Source organism: Gorilla gorilla, chromosome 10 (genome assembly GCF_029281585.2).
Source record: "Gorilla gorilla gorilla isolate KB3781 chromosome 10, NHGRI_mGorGor1-v2.1_pri, whole genome shotgun sequence".
Lineage (NCBI taxonomy): Eukaryota > Metazoa > Chordata > Mammalia > Primates > Hominidae > Gorilla > Gorilla gorilla.
The window spans coordinates 51,491,635-51,511,539 of NC_073234.2; the positions used below are offsets into that span (position 1 = coordinate 51,491,635).

General features: G+C 44.6%; 1 protein-coding gene and 1 long non-coding RNA gene across 3 annotated transcripts; one reads left to right on the forward strand and one right to left on the reverse strand.

The window, feature by feature from the left end:
- The first annotated feature begins 5,641 nt into the window (after positions 1-5,641).
- BCDIN3D (BCDIN3 domain containing RNA methyltransferase) lies at positions 5,642-12,419 on the forward strand. The gene is made up of 2 exons (XM_031016548.3): positions 5,642-5,943; positions 9,774-12,419. Exons 1-2 carry the CDS (start codon positions 5,710-5,712, stop codon positions 10,416-10,418), a joined length of 879 nt encoding a protein of 292 aa, XP_030872408.1. The 5' UTR covers positions 5,642-5,709; the 3' UTR covers positions 10,419-12,419.
- On the reverse strand, positions 7,639-19,821 carry LOC115936454 (uncharacterized). Of its 2 annotated transcripts, none has more exons than XR_010129491.1 (2): positions 19,677-19,821; positions 7,639-10,367 (listed from the first exon to the last, which is right to left on the reverse strand). It is a non-coding gene; the product is annotated as an uncharacterized lncRNA (long non-coding RNA). The 2 variants fall into 2 exon arrangements; XR_008670154.2 differs by having other exon boundaries at positions 19,673-19,821.
- Between the last annotated feature and the right edge of the window lie 84 nt (positions 19,822-19,905).

The following is a 19,905-nucleotide window of genomic DNA, read 5'->3' on the forward strand; positions in this document are numbered from 1 at the left end:
AGGTCTAAAACGTATCTTGGGAGAGAAATGGAGGATGAGAAATACCCTTGTTCCCATTTTACCTTCCATATGGGATTGAGGTTAAAAAAAAAAAATACCATCACGGGAATAAGGACAACCCGAAGTCTAGACCAGATTAAATGAAATAATGTATAAAGTCCAGTGCCAATTGGCTGGTCAATATTTCACAAATATTCACTGCCTTTCTCCTCTCCTGTTTTTCCCAGACAGAAACTAGTTCGCTTTCTCACAAACCCGTGTTGTCTTCTTCCTGGACACACTGCTAGCCCACCATTCTTGCATCCAGGTGGACTGCGAGACTGAGTTCTGGCCAACGCATGGAATGTGTTAGGAAGAGTTAGGAACGCCCCTTCTGGATCTGGCCCCAAATCTTCCCTTGAGATTCTCTAGGCTCTCTTCTCCCTCATCTGCAGCCAGGTTCAGAGGATTTTCAGAGGATTCACTGGAGGACTCAGTCCCCTAGAAAAGGCAGAGCTTCTAGATGCGCCCATGAAGTCTTTGAGAAACAGAGTGCCCTCTCCCGCTCTCCCAGTGACCCACATTGAACCGTGATACTGGATGAGTAAGTCACCGAGATTTGGGGATTGCTTGTTATAGCACTTAGCCTACCCTGAATAATTCAGCCCTATCTTCGGAGAAATTTTTTTTACCTCCTGGGTCTCAGTTTCTCCATCTAAAAATGAGGTCAAAGCAGGACCTGGGATATTGAAAAAGAAAAAAGAAAATGAGGAATTTAGAATAGGGGCACTCTTGGTTGCCATGAGCTATAACACTGCATTTATAAATCCTATGGTTATTCTTTCCAAATGGTTTAAAACTCTACAAGGACTAAATGTAGAATTTCTCGACTATAATAAAGACTAAATTCCCAATTTATACATGGGTTGTGTTTCAAAAGTTCAGGTACAAGTTCCTTGGAGCATTGTTTCTGTGAAAACATATATATATATATATTTTTTTTGAGATGGAGTTTCACTCTTGTTGCCCAGGCTGGAGTGCAATGGTGCAATTTTGGCTCACTGCAACTTTGGCCTCCTGGGTTCAAGTGATTCTCCTGCCTTAGCCTCCCAAATAGCTGGGATTACAGTCATGTGCCACCATGACCAGCTAATTTTGTATTTTTAGTAGAAATGGGGTTTCACCATGTTGGTCAGGCTGGTCTCAAACTCCTGACCTCACATGATCCACCTGCCTTGGCCTCCCAAAGTGCTAGGATTACAGGTGTGAGCTACCGCACCTGGCCAGATTCAATTTTTAAACATATACATAGGTTCCTGCTTCATCCTCAGTTCTGAGGCCCCCTAAGCTCTACCTTGGAAGCAGTGAGTGAGATAGGCAAGCAGCAGCTGAGCAAAGGCTCTGAGGTGTGATCAGAGAGGGACAGGAGGGTAGGATGGGCTGCACCATGGGCCAGGATGTCAGCTGTACAAGCTTCCTGTGGGAGGAAGTGGAAGCCATGATACATGCAAGTCATTGCTAAATTGGATATTTCCAATTCTAGGTCTACCTCTTCTTTTTAACTGTGCTTGGGTACACGTTCTGTGCAAGGCAGAGATAGATTTACCACGAAGCTAATGAACCTCAGGCTTCGAGGTCCTCACTCGCATGTAGGACCTTTCCAAGGCCCTTGCAATGTGTTTACCAGGTCATTTGTTTTTGTAAAATTGGGAAAAGTAAGATATTTTAACTGCAGTTGGTTAAGGCTGCTGTCTATTTCTGCTCTGACTTCCCCTCCTTCACATTTTCCCTTGTGTTAGATGGCACTGAAGTGGCCACAGGCATTTTTGGGAAATAAAAGCTACAGGGAAGTTGAGTTGGGAATAGACTCCATTTGGTATCTATTCATATGGCATACCGACACTTCCATGCATAGCTACCACCTGCAACCCAGACACAGGAATACCTTCCAGAAGTACTCTTATTCATCCAGCAAGCTGACTTACCTGCTATTGTGACCTGTAGGTAGAAGAGCGGCTGGGCGCAGTGGCTCACGCCTGTAATCCCAGCACTTTGGGAGGCGGAGGCGGGCAGATCATGAGGTCAGGAGATCGAGACCATCCTGGCTAACACGGTGAAACCCCATCTCTACTAAAAATACAAAAAATTAGCCGGGCGTGGTGGCGGGCGCCTGTAGTCCCAGCTACTCAGGAGGCTGAGGCAGGAGAATGGCGTGAACCCGGGAGGCGGAGCTGGCAGTAAGCCGAGATCGCGACGCTGCACTCTAGCCTGGGTGACAGAGCAAAGCTCTGTCTCAGAAAAAAAAAAAAAAAAAAAAAAAGCCTTAGATCAAACCAGGATATAAATGTGTCCAATAGCACCTGGCACCCGAAGTTATGTGGGCCTAAAAGTTTGAAAATATATGAAGTCAGAAGCTAGTCTGAAGAAAATTATTCCAATCATAAGCAGAAGATTCTGTCTCTTATTAAACAGCAGTCAAAACAAGTTTTGTCCTGTCGGCAATAACACAGTAACTCAATAGCACAGCATATATAATTATAAATGCGCCATGCATTCTTTTATTTCTTGATGGGAATTGTACAATACACAATTTATCAGAATCCCTATGTTTAAATTCTTTGGCTGACTTGACACAAATTACTGCTATCAATGCAGATGATAAAAATTTTATAATGCACCATTCATAATGAGGTTTTCAACGACAAATTGGCTAATGAATACAGTCCATTTGAAGAGTAGATCTAAGATTATTTCTTGCACAAGAAAATTTGAAATGCTCTGAAATCTTCCAGCTAATGAATGAAAGAAATTTAATCAAAGTTCTCCCCCAATTTGATAACAAACCAAAAAATTTACATGACATTGCCAATAACAACTTGTGAACTTGAAAGAAACTTTTATAACTGCCACAAATAATAAAAGACAAATTTGATCCACCAGGCTAAGAAAAGACTGAATTACCTTCCTGGTCTCTCTCTAAAATGATATTATCAAGTGATTGTCATGTGAAGAAGCAATCAAAGAGTACGCAGCCAAAAATGTAAGAAAAAAAGTAATATTCAAGTGTGACTAGCATTTAATCAATCAAACTATTATAGAATTTTTTTTTTTTTTTTTTTTTTTTTGAGACGGAGTCTCGCTGTCGCCCAGGCTGGAGTGCAGTGGCATGATCTCGGCTCACTGCAGGCTCCGCCCCCTGGGGTTCACGCCATTCTCTTGCCTCAGCCTCCCGAGTAGCTGGGACTACAGGCGACCGCCACCTCGCCCGGCTAATTTTTTGTATTTTTAGTAGAGACGGGGTTTCACCGTGTTAGCCAGGATGGTCTCGATCTCCTGACCTCATGATCCTCCCGCCTCCGCCTCCCAAAGTGCTGGGATTACAGGTGTGAGCCACCGCACCCAGCCTATAGAAAATTTGTTGTGATGCTTGTAGTAGTCAGCTTTTCAAAATTTGTAATTTGTTGTGATTTCTCATTATAAATAAATATTCACTTTTATACCTGTCTTTATATTTGTAAGTTGGTGGGAGTTTTTTCCTTAAAGAGGGCGCCCCTTCTTCCCCTTTCCCTTGGAATTATATATGCATCTCACTCCATAAAACCTGGCTGACCAAAGTGGAGAGCGAGCTCTTAGGTGCTGCTACAGCTATTTAAGGTGCTGGGGCTGGTATTGTCAAGTATTGTCAAGACACCTGTGCTGTTCAGGCTCTGAAAAGTGGTCATAGGTTAGAAAAGTCACCAGAGTGGATCAAATTAAAACACCTCTTTATGAGGTCACCTCTCAGGCATTTTAGATTACCAGTAATGTTACCAGGGCCTATCTTTGCTTCTGGAGGAACCCCAGGGTCAGGAGTTCTTGCCATTCACTGTCCTGGAAGCAAGGTGATTCCAGCTCCTTGAAAATTGTTAATTATTTGTGCTAGCGTCATCTAGTGACAAAAAGAGGTAAGTTCAGCTCAGCTCACCAAAATTTGTCAAAACGGTGCAGCTTTTTCTCCTTTTCTGTAATTGTGCAGAATACTGTGGTTTACTGAATTCCAGAGTGACTTTTATTAACTTATGTCCTCAAATAAGTGAAACTAGAGAAACAGCAGGCCAGATAGAGATGAAAATATAAAGTAAAGGCTGGGCGTGGTGGCTCTGCCCTGTAATCCCAACTCTTTGGGAGGCCGAGGTGGGCAGATCACGAGGTCAGGAGTTCGAGACCAGCCTGGCCAACATAGTGAAACCCCGTCTCTACTAAAAAATACAAAAACTTAGCCAGGAATGGTGGCGGGTGCCTGTAATTCCAGCTACTTGGGAGGCTGAGGCAGGAGAATCACTTGAACCTGGGAGGCAAAGGTTGCAGTGAGCCGAGATCGTGCCATTGCACTCCAGCCCAGGCAATAGTGTGAGACTCCATCTCAAAAAAAGGAGAAAAGAAAAAGAAAATATAAAGTAAAAACTGAGAGGAAAACAGCGCTTATTTTAACTCCTGATGGTACTGTTTGCAGGAGTCATGCTCCAGTGCCTTATAAGAAGTTTACCGAACTGCCAGCCTCATGGAGCAGGATACCCCTTTAAGATGGGTGGGCCAGGTGCAGGGGTGGGGTTGGGGGTCCTGCACAACTCTGCTGATGCTTGGTTGACCCTGACGGATATTCTGGGCCATCCTGGCTTTTGACTGGAACCTGCTACCTAGGTTGACCCTTCAGTTCCTCTCCTTATCAGCTGTTATTTCCAATCTCTGAGTCACATCTTGCCCAACTCCATTCCACTATGTCTGCTTCAGTTGGCATCCTTTCTCCCTTCCATTTAAAGTTTCCCCAAACAGATCTGGCCTTATTGTATCCTCTATTGAGTTTTCATTCAACAACATTTGTTGAGCATCTTTGTGCCAGGCCCATGTTAAGTATAGGAGACTCAAGGCTGAGAATAACACAGCGTTGCAAGCACATCCTCTGGATCCAAACTACCTGGGTTCGAATCCTAGTACCATCATTTCTAACTGTGGGATCTTGGACAAGTTACTTTGTTGTACTCCAGTGTCCTCATCTATATAAAAAGAATAATAATACGGTCATTTTCTCACGGGGTGAGAGGATTGACTAAGGAGCTTACAAGGGTGTCTGGTGCCTAGTAAGCACTCTTTAAGTGCTGGCTCTTAAGGCACGGTCCTTGCCTCTCAAGGAGCTCATGGTCTACAGTTGCCCCTGGGGGACAGGGCTGAGTCGGCTGGCTTCGCAAGTGACCTGCACCTCCTGGCCACCCTTTCCTGAACCGGGAGGAAGTTTTTGAGTCACAGATTCACTGTATGACCCCAGACAAGTAAGTTCTCTCGGTCTCACTTTTTGCATTTATAAAGAAAGGAAATTGGACTAAAATTGATTTCCAAGATCCCAACAAACTAGTATACTTGTTCTGGGTCAAGTAGCCCAAGTTTCAAACTATGTCAGCTTGGCCAAGACACTTAGCCCTCAGAGTTTGTTTCATCCCTGTAAAATGTGGATGATATTGCTAATCCCCTCCCAGTGTTGTGATGAGGGTTCAATAATACAAGGCAAGCCCCAGGCGCTCGCCGGCTCCAGGTATACAGCGAGAGGAAATCAGGACAGCTTTTCTGATTCACTGCAGAATTCTAGCCACCCGCCCTAGGCGTTCGGCGCACGCGCGCTGGCACCGCCACCGCCCACGCAGACCGCAGGTTCCCGGCTTCCGGTTCCGCCACGGCCCAGAGGCGGTGTTGAGGCTAATGGCGGTGCCCACGGAACTGGATGGAGGGAGTGTTAAGGAGACCGCAGCGGAAGAGGAATCGCGAGTTCTGGAACCTGGCGCCGCCCCGTTCGGAAATTTTCCTCATTATTCTCGCTTCCACCCTCCGGAGCAACGGCTCCGCCTCCTGCCCCCGGAGCTGCTTCGACAGCTCTTTCCTGAGAGTCCCGAGAACGGGCCGATTCTGGGGCTCGACGTGGGGTGTAACTCCGGGGTGAGTGACAGGGGAGGGATTGGAGCATCTGGAGCCAAGTGGTTGGCTGCCTACACATCCACTGTGGTTTTGGCCTGGGCTAAGACCCATCGAAACTTTCCCAAAACGAGTATAAAGCGTGGCTTTGACTGAGCCAGTGCCGCTGCTGCCTGCCCGCCAGGGTTCCACCATCTGTCTTAGGAATCTCTCTTGGAGAGGAGCCCTTGTCGACTACGTTCCCACTTTTCTTTCAGGGCCAGACCCCAGGTGGGAACGGTCCTTGTATCTAGGGTGGCCTCTGTCCAGCGTGCCTGGCGCTTTGGCTGGGGAGAGGGGGCTTCCAGAGACACACGTTTGGGAACATGGGGTTAGGTTTGGTTTACTGGGAGAGAAGAGCCAAGGGTGACAGAATCATGCCTGATATTGTGACTCATGTGTGCTATACAGTGCAGGACAGACCCTGGGACCTGCATGTTTATTTCAAAAAAAAGTGAGTAGGCCCGGCGCGGTGGCTCACGCCTGTAATCCCAGCACTTTCGGAGGCCGAGGCGGGTGGATCACAAGGTCAGGAGATCGAGACCATCCTGGCTAACACGGTGAAACCCCGTCTCTACTAAAAATACAAAAAATTAGCCGGTCGTGGTGGCGGGCGCCTGTAGTCCAGCTACTCTGGAGGCTGAGGCAGGAGAATGGCGTGAACCCGGGAGGCTGAGCTTGCAGTGAGCCGAGCTAGTGCCACTGCACTCCAGCCTGGGCGACAGAGCGAGACTCCGTCTCAAAAACAAAACAGTGAGTTGACAGAGTACAGTGGAGAGGATCGAGAAGCAAATAAAGCATTTTGCCCAAGGGAATGGAGAAGGGCGGCACTGCCACTCTTGTTGCTGCAAACTATTCTTAGGCATATGATTATAATCAAACCACATGCAAAATAAGGAAATGTCTCTCCCACACCTATTTGTAGCCACTGGGATATTCTACACTAGCAAGCAGTCTGAACTTACCATGGCAAATGCTTCAAAAGTTAGTACCCTCTCTGCGCTCCCTCCATCACTCCAGTCCAGCATCTGGAGGGTGGGGGACAATTCTGTTACGTTGCTGTCCTTTTACAGAAGAGACTTTGGGGGACGACTTCAGACCTTGTGAGACTCAGCTGATAGTAGGAAGGGGACATTTGGATACAGTCTCAAAGACTGGAATGAGGAGATGGGTTGATGTCCTGTGTCCCCTGCAAAATTTCTCCGCTGTGATGATACGGGAAGTCAGAGGGTAAAAACAATGGAAAAGAGAGACTGAGGTTAAGGCTTGGGATTTCACGAAAGGCATTAGGAAACCACCAGAGATTTTAAAGTTGAGAGTAGTATACACATGAGAGGTAAAGGCATAGTTGGCAGCTAACTAGGGTAGTGGTTCCCAAACCTGGCTGTACGTTTATGGAGCTTTCTGTTTTGCAGTTTTTAAAAAATGCTTTTTCTTGTGGATCTTTGTAGTCAGGAAAGGGAAAAAAAATGCTTGCGCTTGATAAAACAAAAAAATTCAAACTACAAAGGGGTATATAGTAAAAAGTAAGTCTCTACTCCCAACCCTAAATCCTCCTTTTCCCCCACACAGTGGCACTACTGTTTATAATTTCTTAGGTATCAGTCTTGTGTGTATACCAGCATTTATGTACATATAAGTACCCCCCTTTTAATTTTACAAATGGTAACACACTATTAGTAGCTTTTAATTCTGAGATTATTTATATCACCGCATTCTTTTTTTTAGCAGCTTCCTAATGTTTCATTGGATAGATGTACCATAATTTATGGGTGCTTTTTTTTTCAATTTTAAAAACTCCTTTCCCAGCCTGGGCAACATGGCAAAACCCCATCTCTAAAAAAAATTAGCCAGGTGTGGTGGTGGGCATCTGTAGTCCCAGCTACTTAGAGAGCTGAGGGAGGAGGATCACTTGAACCCAGGAGGTCGAGGCTGCAGTGAGCCTTGATTGTGCCACATACCCCAGCCTGGGTGACGAAGTGAGACCCTGTCTCAAATAAAACAACAACAAAAAGCCCAAAAAACTGCTGGGTGCAGTGGCTGACGCTGTAATCCCAGCATTTTCAGAGACTGACGCTAGTGGATTGCTTGAGCTCGGGAGTTTGAGATCAGCCTGGGCAACATGGCAAAATCTCATCCCTACCAAAAATACAAAAATTAGCTGGGCATGGTGGTGTGCACCTGTGGTTCCAGCTACTCATAAGGGTGAAGTAGGAGGATCTCTGGAGCCTGGGAAGTCAAGGTTGCAGTGATCACACCACTGTACTCCAGCCTGGGAAACAGAGTAAGATCCTGTCTCAAAAATAAATAAATAAATAATAAACATTTTCAGCACCCCACAACTTCCCCTATATGCCTTTTCCTGTTCATAAACCTCTATCTCTACCCAGAGGTAACAACTAGCCTTCTGTTGTTTCCTTGCTTTTCTTTATAGTGTACTGTTTTTCTTCCCTGAACGATGTACTTTAATTTCACCCATTTTTGAGCTTCATGTAAATGGATGCTTGTCATGTATTTTCTGTTATGGCTTGCTTTTTTTCTCAACATTATGTATTTGTGAGAATCATCCATGTTGTGCACCAAGCTGGGTGCCTTCATTTTTTAACTGCTATTTAGTATTCTATCTTCATGATTATACCACATTTATTTGTCCATGCCACTATCATTGGACATCTGGGTGGTTTCCATTGTGCATTTTCTTCACCTGCAGAAAAGGCATAAATAAATATTTTCCTCACATGCTTGTTACCCCAAGCAAATAAAGTAGTAAACAGAAAAATGCCTTGAAAATACTATGTGGAAAAACACAAATTTGAGTTAGTTATAATGGTTACAGAAATCAAAGAGGCCAGGTGCAGTGGCTCATTCCTATAGACCCAGCACTTTGGGAGGCCGAGGCAGGTGGATCACTTGAGGTCAGTTAAAGACCAGCCTGGCCAACATGGTGAAATCCTGTCTCTACTAAAAATACAAAAATTAGCTGAGTGTGGTGATGCATGCCTGTAATCCCAGCTACTTAGGAGGCTGAGGCAGGAGAATCACTTGAACCTGGGAGGCAGAGGTTGCTGAGATCACGCCATTGCACTCCAGCCTGGCCGACAGAACCAGACTTTGTCTCAAAAAAAAAAAAGAATTCAAAGTTAGAGAAAGGAGATGGTGACTTAAGAGTAAAAAAGGTGCTAATGTGGTAAAAATCACAAATCATTGGACTTGTCTAGAAGGTTGTTAGCAGTGACTTTTAGCAATGATGGTTATAGAAGCAGAATGTCTCAGGAGGAGGTGGTGAATCCTAAGACAGTAAAATTGAAGCTTTAGTGAAGGCTGAATGAGGACTTTGGAATCCAGACTTCCCCCACCGCGGGTCTGAGAAGCAGGTTTTTGTAAGATTGTGCTTGCTGTATTCCTCACTTTCCTGGTAAGAGACACTGGTTATGCCTCTGGACCCCTTTCCTCCGCCCTGGGGTCTTGAGATACCCAGAAAAAGAGTGAGTTTATCAGCATATTACTTAAGCTGGGAAATACTGCTGTAGGCTCCTTTGCTGCATCCATTTGGCTGTAACTTTCAGCTATACAACCCAATCTATCATCAGTGTCAGGAAAATATGGGGATGATGCATTACAGATGTGACCCCTGGAGGGCACTGAGAGCCTACTCTGTAGAAAATTTTTGCACAACCTCTTTAGGTTATGGTTTAGGAACCTCACATCCTATACAGCCAGAGGTAAGTGGCATTCTCAGTGGGAGAATGATACAGATTTCTCTTCCATTCGCTAATTGAGAACTGCAGTGACAAAGCTGTTTTGGATTCCTCTAGGATCTGAGTGTGGCTCTATACAAACACTTCCTCTCCCTACCTGACGGGGAGACCTGCTCAGATGCCTCAAGAGAATTCCGTCTCCTCTGCTGCGACATAGATCCAGTCCTGGTGAAGCGAGCCGAAAAAGAATGTCCTTTTCCTGATGCCTTGACTTTTATCACCCTGGACTTCATGAATCAAAGGACCCGGAAGGTTCTCTTGAGCTCTTTCTTAAGCCAATTTGGACGTTCAGTTTTTGACATTGGCTTCTGCATGTCAATAACCATGTGGATTCATCTGAATCATGGAGACCATGGCCTATGGGAGTTCCTGGCCCATCTTTCCTCCCTCTGCCGCTACCTCCTTGTGGAGCCCCAACCCTGGAAGTGTTACCGGGCAGCTGCAAGGCGTCTCCGAAAGCTGGGACTCCATGATTTTGACCACTTCCACTCCCTTGCCATCCGAGGTGACATGCCCAATCAGATTGTGCAGATCTTGACCCAGGATCATGGCATGGAATTAATACGTTGCTTTGGCAACACCAGTTGGGACAGAAGCCTTCTGCTCTTCAGGGCAAAACAAACCATAGAGACTCATCCAATCCCTGAATCACTGATAGAAAAAGGGAAAGAAAAGAACAGATTAAGTTTCCAGAAGCAGTGAGATGGGAGGGCAAGAAGACCAAGAAAGATATTGAAAGGGTTTTATATTGAGAATTATGATCATTCTCCTTAATTCCTTAACAATCAGGCAGCCGCAAAACCTGGCAGGAGCTTTTGGTAAAATGTCCAAGGCACATAATTGAAAGAATCAGTATCTGTTCCCCATTGTTTGGAACGAATCTTGAGGAGAATGAATCTGTGGAGTGATGAGCTGGGATATCTGGATTGAGATGGCCTAGGAAAAGTGGTCCTGGTTATGGGTTATGGAGAGGGCTGCTTTTGGGGATTATTTATAAAGATCAGACTAGGCTAGTCTTAAAATATGTCAGTTCCTGGGCTCTCTGAATCTTACCTGGTTTCTTCAGGCTTCTGGACTTGCTAGGCCTGCCTTTGGGCAAAACCTTAGTAATTCAGGTCTGGAATGGGGCTTAGGAATCTATTTTCTGTTTTTTTGTTTGTTTGTTTTTGCATTCTTCTATTGTAATATATACATAAAATTTACCATTTTAACCGTTTTTAAGTACAGTTTTTCAGAACGTGGAAATCCCATCAAAAATTGGATTAAAAAATTAAAAGATAAATTGATAATTTTTTTAAAAGTATACAATTTTGTGACATTAAGTACATTTCACAATGAGGCATCTATTTTTAACAGCTCCCCCAGATGATTCTGAGGCAAGCAGAGGTAGACCATACTTTGAGTGCTTACGGTTCCATTCAGTCCTCCTCTATGTATTTTTCCTGGGGTGAGTTCTTCCCTGTGGTTTTAACAACTACCTACATGCTTATGGTCCCCAAATATATTGGTAGCCCGACATCCACAGTTCCAGACTAGCATTTTTCCTGTTTTGTCATTATATCCCTTAGTTCTTAGGTACATCAGAATCAACAGATCTCAAAAGCAAGCTCACTACCCTCATTCAAAACCTAGTCCTATCTCATTTGATAGTAATCATTGCTTATGCTAGAAACCTCAGTTGATTTTCTCACTTACACCCCCCCACATTGAAATGCTCTCAAAGTCCAGCAGCAAATTCTATCAATTACATGTAAGTTTCATTCCATACATGTGTCCGGTGCCTGGTGGGAGGTTCCTATATTAAAGTCATCTACCTTCCATCCATTGTCTGCCTTACAGCCACAGTTTACTCATCTGTACAACTAAATAACACCACTTTCCTTTTCCTATGCCCAAATGAGCTAAGGATGTGAAGGTATTTTGCAGAATATAGAGTGATAAAGAAAAATAAGGTGCTATTACACTGTGTGAGCATGCCGCAGACCACAACTGCACTTGTTAGACCGGAGGCTTATGAGAAAAACATCTCACCTTGTAGAAAACATGCATCTTACTATCTCTGATAACTTGTTTTTCAGGATGATGAAGTAATAAGGAGTCCAGCTTCAGTGCTACAGAGCATTTTAAAGGAAGCAGTGTTGGGAGGGAGGGATATGGAACTAAGGGAAATGAGGCTAGTTTATGATGGTCTCAGTTATCACAGTAGATACAGAGCTGAGTTTACCCACAAGATCTTAATTTAGGAACACTTTGAAACCTTGTAACCCTGCTGGGTGCTCTCTCCTCTCACTCCACCAAGGCAGTGCACAGAAACATACATGGGGCTGTGGTAGGATGAATAATGGTCCCCCAAGATGTCCACCTCCTTTAGCAAAAGGGGCTTTGCAAATGAGATTGAGGATCTTCAGATAGGGAGATTAACCTGGATGATCAGAATATACCCTAAGTGCAATCATCAGTGTTCTTATAATAGGGAGGCAGAGGGAGAGCTGACCACAGTAGGAGATGTAATGACAAAAGCAAGAGGTTGGAGTGATGTGAAGAAGGGCTGCAAGTCAAGGAATGTAGGTGGCTTCTAGAAGTTAGAAAAAGCAAGAAAATGTATTCTCCCCTGAAGCCTCCAGAAGGAACAGCCCTGCCAACACCTTGATTTCAGATTTAATCTCCAGAGCTGTAAGAGAATAAATCAGTATTTTAAACCACTAAGGTTTGTGGTGATTTCTTACAGCAGCACTATAAAACTAATACATGGGCTCTGACTACAGTGAGACTGGCTTACAAAAGCCAAGTGGCACCTTTCCCAGATAACTCCTTGTTAACAGAAAATAACCTCAGTGAGCAGAAGGATACACAAGGGCTTTGTCCAACATGGCTAATTAAGAAATTGCCAGGTGCAGTGGCTCACGCCTGTAATCCCAACACTGGGAGGCTTAGGCAGGTGGGTCACTTGAGCTCAGCAGTTTGAGACCAGCCTGGGCAACATGGCAAAACCCCGAATCTGCAAAAAATACAAAAAAAAAAAAAAAATTAGCTGGGAGTGGTGGCACGCACCTGTAGTCCAGCAACTTGGGAGGCTGAGGTGCAGGATCACTTGAGCCCAGGAGGCTGAGGTTGCAGTGAGCCAAGATCATGCCACTGCACTCCAGCCTGGGTAATAGAGCGATACTGTCTTAAAAAAAGAAATCCTCAATAACTAAAAGCTTTTGGAGATGCTTCAGCATCTGAACCTGACCTGTTCCCTAGTAACAGATTGGCTGAGCAGTTACCTGACCTGTTGGGAGGAACCACTGTATTTCATGTCTGTGGCAGTTAGTTTCAAAAAGGATGTGCAGGCACGCACCTGTAATCCCAGCTACTTGGGAGGCTGGGGCAGGAGAATCGCTTGAACCTGGGAGGTGGAGATTGCAGTGAGCTGAGATCGCACCACTGCATTCCAGCCTGGGCGACATGAGCGAGACTCCGTCTCAAAAAAAAAAAAAAAAAAAGGCAGAAAGGATTGGCTGGGCGCGGTGGCTCACGCCTGTAATCCCAGCACTTTGGGAGGCCGAGGCGGGTGGATCACGAGGTCAAGAGTTCGAGACCAGCCTGACCAACATAGTGAAACCCCGTCTCTACTAAAAATACAAAAATTAGCTGGGCGTAGTGGCACGCGCCTGTAATCCCAGCTACTTGGGAGGCTGGGGCAGGAGAATCGCTTGAACCCGGGAGGCGGAGGTTGCAGTGAGCCGAGATCGCACCACTGCATTCCAGCCTGGGCGACAGGGCAAGACTCCGTCTCAAAAAAAAAAAAAAAAACAAAAACAAAAAGGATGTGCAATTAGTGCCCATAAAAATGAGGTCCTCAGGTCGGGTGCGGTGGCTCATGTCTGTAATCTCAACACTTTGAGAGGCCAAGGCAGGAGAATCACTTGAGCCCGGGAGTTACAGACCAGCCTGGGTAAGACAATAAGACTTCATCTCTACAAAAAAAATTTTAAAATTAGCTGAACATGGTGGCGTGTGCCTATAGTCCTAGCTACTCGGGAGGCCGAAGTGGGAGGATTGCTTGAGCCTGGAAAGCAGAGGTTGCAGTGAGCCGAGATCGTGCCACTGCACTCCAGCCTGGACAGCAGAGTGAGACTCTATCTCAAAAAAAAAAAAAAAAAAAAAAAAGGAATGGCAGTATAAGCATATTTAGCCATATAGAAGAATCAGCCAAAAAGTTAAAATGGCTCATTGCTGGAGGTAAGGAATGCAGCAAATAATTGCTTCTGTATTATTTGATTATTAAACCATATGGACATATTACTTTTTATAAAAACTAATCTTAAATGAATAATTTTTAAAATTAGCCAGTGTTTTCTAAAATACTCTCACTGTACCACCCATCTATCTGCCTAATTTTTCCCTCACAGCATAGCCAAAATCTTAGAAAAGTTTTTTTGTTGTTTGTGTTTTTGTTTTGTTTTTGAGACAGAGTCTCACTCACCCAGGCTGGAGTGCAATGGCGCAATCGGCTCACTGCAACCTCCACCTCCCAGGCTCAAGCGATTCTCCTGCGTCAGCCTCCTGAGTAGCTGGGATAACAGGCACGTGCCACCGCACACAGCTAATTTTTGTATTTTTAGTAGAGACGGGGTTTCACCATGTAGGCCAGGCCGGTCTTGAATTCCTGACCTCAGGTGATCCACCCACCTCGTCCTCCCAAAGTGCTGGAATTACAGGCATGGGCCACTGCGCCCAGCTGAAAAGTTTTAAACATCTCCTGTCTCCATTCCTTACTTTGTAAATTTTTCTCAATCCTTCAGAATCTGGTTTTGCCAGGTCAGGCATGGTGGCTCACGCCTGTAATCCTAGCACTTTGGAAGTCCAAGAGGGGAGGACTGCTTGAGCCCAGGAGTTCGAGAACAGCCTGGGCAACGGAGTGAGACCCCATCTCTATTTTAAATAAACAAATAAAGTCTGGTTTTATCAAAGTCTCCAATGACATGTGGCCAGAGTCAGTGGGGATGTCTCTGTCCTGATCCAACTTGACTCAGCAACATCGGGGCCAAAAAATCATCCCTTCCTATTCATGGGGAATTGGTTCCAGGACCCACAAGGATACAAAAATCAAAGGATGCTTAAGTCCCTACATAAAATCGTATAGTATTTGCAAATGACCTAGGGGTATTCTCCTATATACTTTAAATCATCTCTAGATTACTTATAATATGTAATATCATGTAAATACTATGTAAATAGTTAACACTAAATTTTTAAAATTTTGTATTTTTATTGCTGTAATTATTTTTTTTTCTGATCTAGTCTTCAGAGAGATGTAGTTTTTATTCTTTTAGTTTTTCTGATCTGAGATTGATTGAGTGCATGGATGTGGAAGCCACCAATAAGAAGGACCGACTGTATTTGGTCTTTTTTTTGGAAATCCCTTTCTTGGGTTCTGGTGACAGCATTCATTCAGTTTTCTTTCTCCCTCTCTGGAGACCCCCCTCTAATGCTGATGTTCCTTGGGGTTCTGTTCCTGCCTTTCTTTTCTCTCCTTGCATGATCTCCTCAACTCCATGACTTCAGTAACCACCAACGTTCTGAGGACTCACAAATCTCTTATCTATCATCCCGATTCCTCTCCTGAGCTTCAGAATTATTTATCCCACAGCCTACATCAGTGCTTCCCAACCTTTTCCATGTCAGTACACACATAGAAAATGATGGTGTTTTATATGCTGGATGATGCAATCTGGCATAACCAAGATTGCTCTCTGACTCAGGAAGCTTGTGCTGCCCTGAGAATTGTGAAGCCCATTATGCAGCACCACCGTAAACTCTTCCTGAGGCTCACAGTTGGGAAGTTCTGACGAGTTGGAGAGATGTTTCTACTTGGATGCCCCCTGGGCATTTCTACGTCCTCTCCATCACCACTATCACTTTCCTAGTCCAGACCACATCATTTCTCGTTTTTCTCCTCAGGTACTACAAAAACCTTGCCTGGCCCCCCTGACTTCAGTCTTGCTCTCTCTATCCTCCTCACTGCAACCACACGGATCTAAAATGCAAATCTGATTATGCTACCCTCCTGCTTAAAACCATTCAAAGGCTACACTGCTCTTAGGATAAAGGATGATCTACCCACTGCTTACCTTTCCAGTCTCATTGTTTATCATACCCCACATGAACTCTGTACAAGTTATCTAATACTTTATATACAGTGCTTAGCATATAGATTCAATAAAAATGTTTGAATGATGAAAAGTGATGAAAAAGAGGTTTAAGGATATGAGTAGATTCATCATATCTGTGCCAGGTAGGAGGTTTCAAAGCACATATTGGCGATGCTGTCAGAATCCAAGGAACATGACTGTTCTGTACAGAATTATGTGTATGTAGCAGTAAAGATCTATTCCTATATAGCAAGTGGACCAAAGATTATACAACAGCTCCTTTCTTCCTCTTACTGATCAGGAAAGACATTGAGATTGCACTCAGAGTCCATCCAACTGGAAAACAGCCAGATTACAAAAATGTTTTGAGGCCAGGCATGGTAGCTCACATCTATAATCCCAGCACTTTGGGAGGCCACAGTGGGAGGATCGCTTGATCTCAGGAGTTCAAGACCAGCCTGAGCAATACAGTGAGACCCTGTCTCTACAAAAAATGAAAAAATTAGCTGGGTATGGTGGTGCGCACTTGTAGTCCCAGCTGCTTGGTGGGGGCTCACTTGAGCCTAGAGGTCAAGGCTGCAGTGAGCTGTGATCACACCACTGCACTCCAATCTGGGTGACACAGCAAGACCCTATCTGGAAAAAAAAAAAGAAAAAATGTTTTGAGAGGCTAGTTACCAACCTGACTATCTCCTGTTGCCAGGAGTTCTAAACTAGAGTCAGCTTATCAACCAATGGCTAAATGGCTATAGTTTCAACCTCTGAGAATTGAAGATGCTCCAACATTAAATGAATGACCACACAGTATTAAAGCAGGGAACCCCATTCAAAGTACTGATGTTAGCAGTGACGAGGTGATTCTCTCCGAGAATCCATCTATCAGGCACCAGCACTACATGCATAGTTAGACAATACCACCAAACTGGTTTGTTACTAAACCAGTAGTAACAGCTTGCAGCTACCAGAGACCTAAGAGGCCTAGCCTGTTTTGTTACACAGACGACTCAAGTAAATAACAATATATGATTAGTGGTATATCATAAGAGTGAAGAACAAACTTTGGGACTTCTGTGTAATTTTTAATTTATGCAAATAATAGCACTAAGGAATGAAAGTGCCTTAAGCCTCATCAAAAGACTGAAAGGGATCTTGAAGCAATAGTAGCTACACTTCTTTCAACCCCTGTCAGTGAGGATGAAGGTTTGTGAAGCATAGAGAATCTGCCAAAATCTGAATGCTGAAATTACCAAGTGCACAATAGCCTTAAGGAAGGAGCGCAGGTACTTGCTCTGACAAATACAGATGTTCTGGCTGTTTATTAAACAAGGGTAAACATCTAAATGAAAAGTAAAATATTGGCTGGGCACAGAGGCTCACACCTGTAATCCCAGCACTTTGCGAGGCTGAAGTGGGCAGATCACTTCAGGTCAGGAGTTCAAGACCAGCCTGGACAAATTGGTGAAACCTCATTTCTACTAAAAATACAAAAATTAGCTAGGTGTGGTGGTGCACGCCTGTAATCTCAGCTACTTGGGAGGCTGAGGCAGGAGAATTGCTTGAGAATTGCAAGAGGCAAGAGAATTGCCTCTTGGAAGGCAGACCTTGCAGTGAGCCGAGATTGTGCCACTACACTCCAGTCTGGGTGACAGAGCAAGACTCTGTCTCAAAAAAAAAAAAAAGGAAAGTAAATTATCATCTTGATGTTCTGTTTACTTCCAATAATTCAGTTATTTGGAAACATCCAAAAGTAGTTAGAAATGCCTGGCAGACTTTTAAGGTTTTCTACCTCAAGGCAGAATTAGGAATACAAGGCAATATTAGGAATACAACAGGTACATGGAGTTTTATTGGACTTTCAAGCCCTTTGAGGAAAGGACCATGTCTACTTTTTGTTGTAATCCCAGAACTAGCCCACTGATCCCTATTCAATGTTAGATGATTGAATAAGAATTCACAATGCTGTAGGCTTCCGAAGATGCCACTATCATCAAGAAATAAGGTGAAAAGGAGAAATGAAAACATGTCTATGAAAATATTTGCACCAGAATGTTAATAGCAGCCATATTCATCATAACCCCAACTGGAAATACCCAAATATCCATCAATTGAAGAAAGGATAAACACATTGTGATATATTCATGCAATGGAATAATACTCAGCAATAAAAAAGAACAGATTACTGATACACATGGATGGATCTCAAAATCATTACTAAGCTAAAGGATACAGACACAAGTACATACCGTAAAGCTCCATAAATGTGAAATACAAATGCAGACAAATCTATGGTGCTATAATTCAGGAAGTTGCCAGGGGAGGGTGGTGGTGGGTGTGGGGTGATCAACTATAAAGGGGCATGAGGGAACTTTATAGGGTGGTGGTTCAGTATCTTGTTTTGGGTGTTAATTACATAGGTGTATATTTTGAAATTCACCAAAGCACCTAAGATGTGTGCATTTTATTGCACGTTAAGAATAATTTAAGGGCCAGGCATGGTGGCTCACATCTGTAATCCTAGCACTTTGGGAGGCCGAGGTGGGCAAATCACCTGAGGTCAGGAGTTCGAGACCAGCCTGGCCAACATGGTGAAGCCTCCGTCTCTACTAAAAATACAAAAATTAGCCAGGTGTGGTGGTGCACACTTGTAATACCAGCTACTTGGGAGGCTGAGGCAGGAGAATCACCTGAAATCAGGAGGTGGAGGTTGCAGTGAGCAGAGATTGTGCCACTGCACTCCGTCCAACCTGGGACAGAGTGAGACTCCATCTCAGAGAAAAGAATAAAATATTTTTTAAGCAAAAAAATGAGAAAGCTGGTGGGGGTACCCATCAAGACATCTTTTAGGTTCCAGTAATAGCTGTCCTTGGGCACTCTTTTCATCAAACTACCTCTATGCTCAAGAACCCAAAATGACTTCTTTATCTTATGTCTTGTCACATCCATATCCTTATTCTGCTCTCCTCCATAAGAAACCTCCTCCATTAATTTCTCCCACTTCCCAACGTACCACGGTGATCTGCTCACGGTCCCATGCAGATAATTTGCTCTTTCCTATCTGAATCTCCTTGTGGCCTTTACCCTGCCTGGACCCTACTCAAGCTCTCTCTGCCCTTCAAATTCCGTATTTAAATAAACCTCCTTCAGAAAAGAACTCTTAATCCTAGCCAATCTGAGCACCCTAACTTGCCTTACTTTTTATGTTCCTTTATTGGACTAATATGATACTCTAAGCTGCATCCTTTGTATACTCGCAACAAAAGAAATTTTAATGAAGTAGGCGGAGACTGTACCTAGGGATTCCTTCGTATTTCCCTGCAGAACCCAGGTGAGAACCTACATTTCTGGGGCAGTCACTACAATGCAGGCTGTGAGGGTTATACGGTATTTAGGCAAGGGCAAATAGGTGTTTAATTAAGGACTAATGGGAATGATATTGAAGCTCTGCAGGGGCCTGGATGGGCTGTTTGCTTTTCCTAATCCTCACCGAGATAGCAAGTGGTTGAGAACAAGGTTGCATCCTTTTTCTGCCCAGCCTTCCCCCCAAACCAGTGAGGAAACGACCAGCACTGCCGTCTGATGAGAGGAGCCTGTTCCTGTAACTGTTTTCCAGATTACTGGGGGGACGACCCCATCCTGGAGAAGGAAGAGAGAGGCGGGGGCATTTAAGGCCAAAGAGGCACTCAAGCCTTTCCCCCATGGATTTACACCCAACACGTATGCAGAAAGGCAAATTACAAACACCGACGCTCACAACCACACATACACGTGCACGCCCAGCCCCACAGAAGCAAACGCGCATGCCTGTGGGCCCGCGCGCACCTACTTAGTTTTCTCTGTTCTAGACGCCCTCATTCCACCCCCGCTCGGCCCAGCCCGGCGTCCTCTACCCAGGCACGGCTGAGGTTTACCAAGCCCGGCCCGGCCTGGAGAAAGTGTTTCTATAAGGGGGAAGGGAGGTCCTTCCCACCAAAGCGGAAGCGGCGCGCGCCGGCCGGGCAGACTTAGCTCGCGTCCTGGGAACATCTGGAGGGGGCTGGGAGGGGCGCGCATCC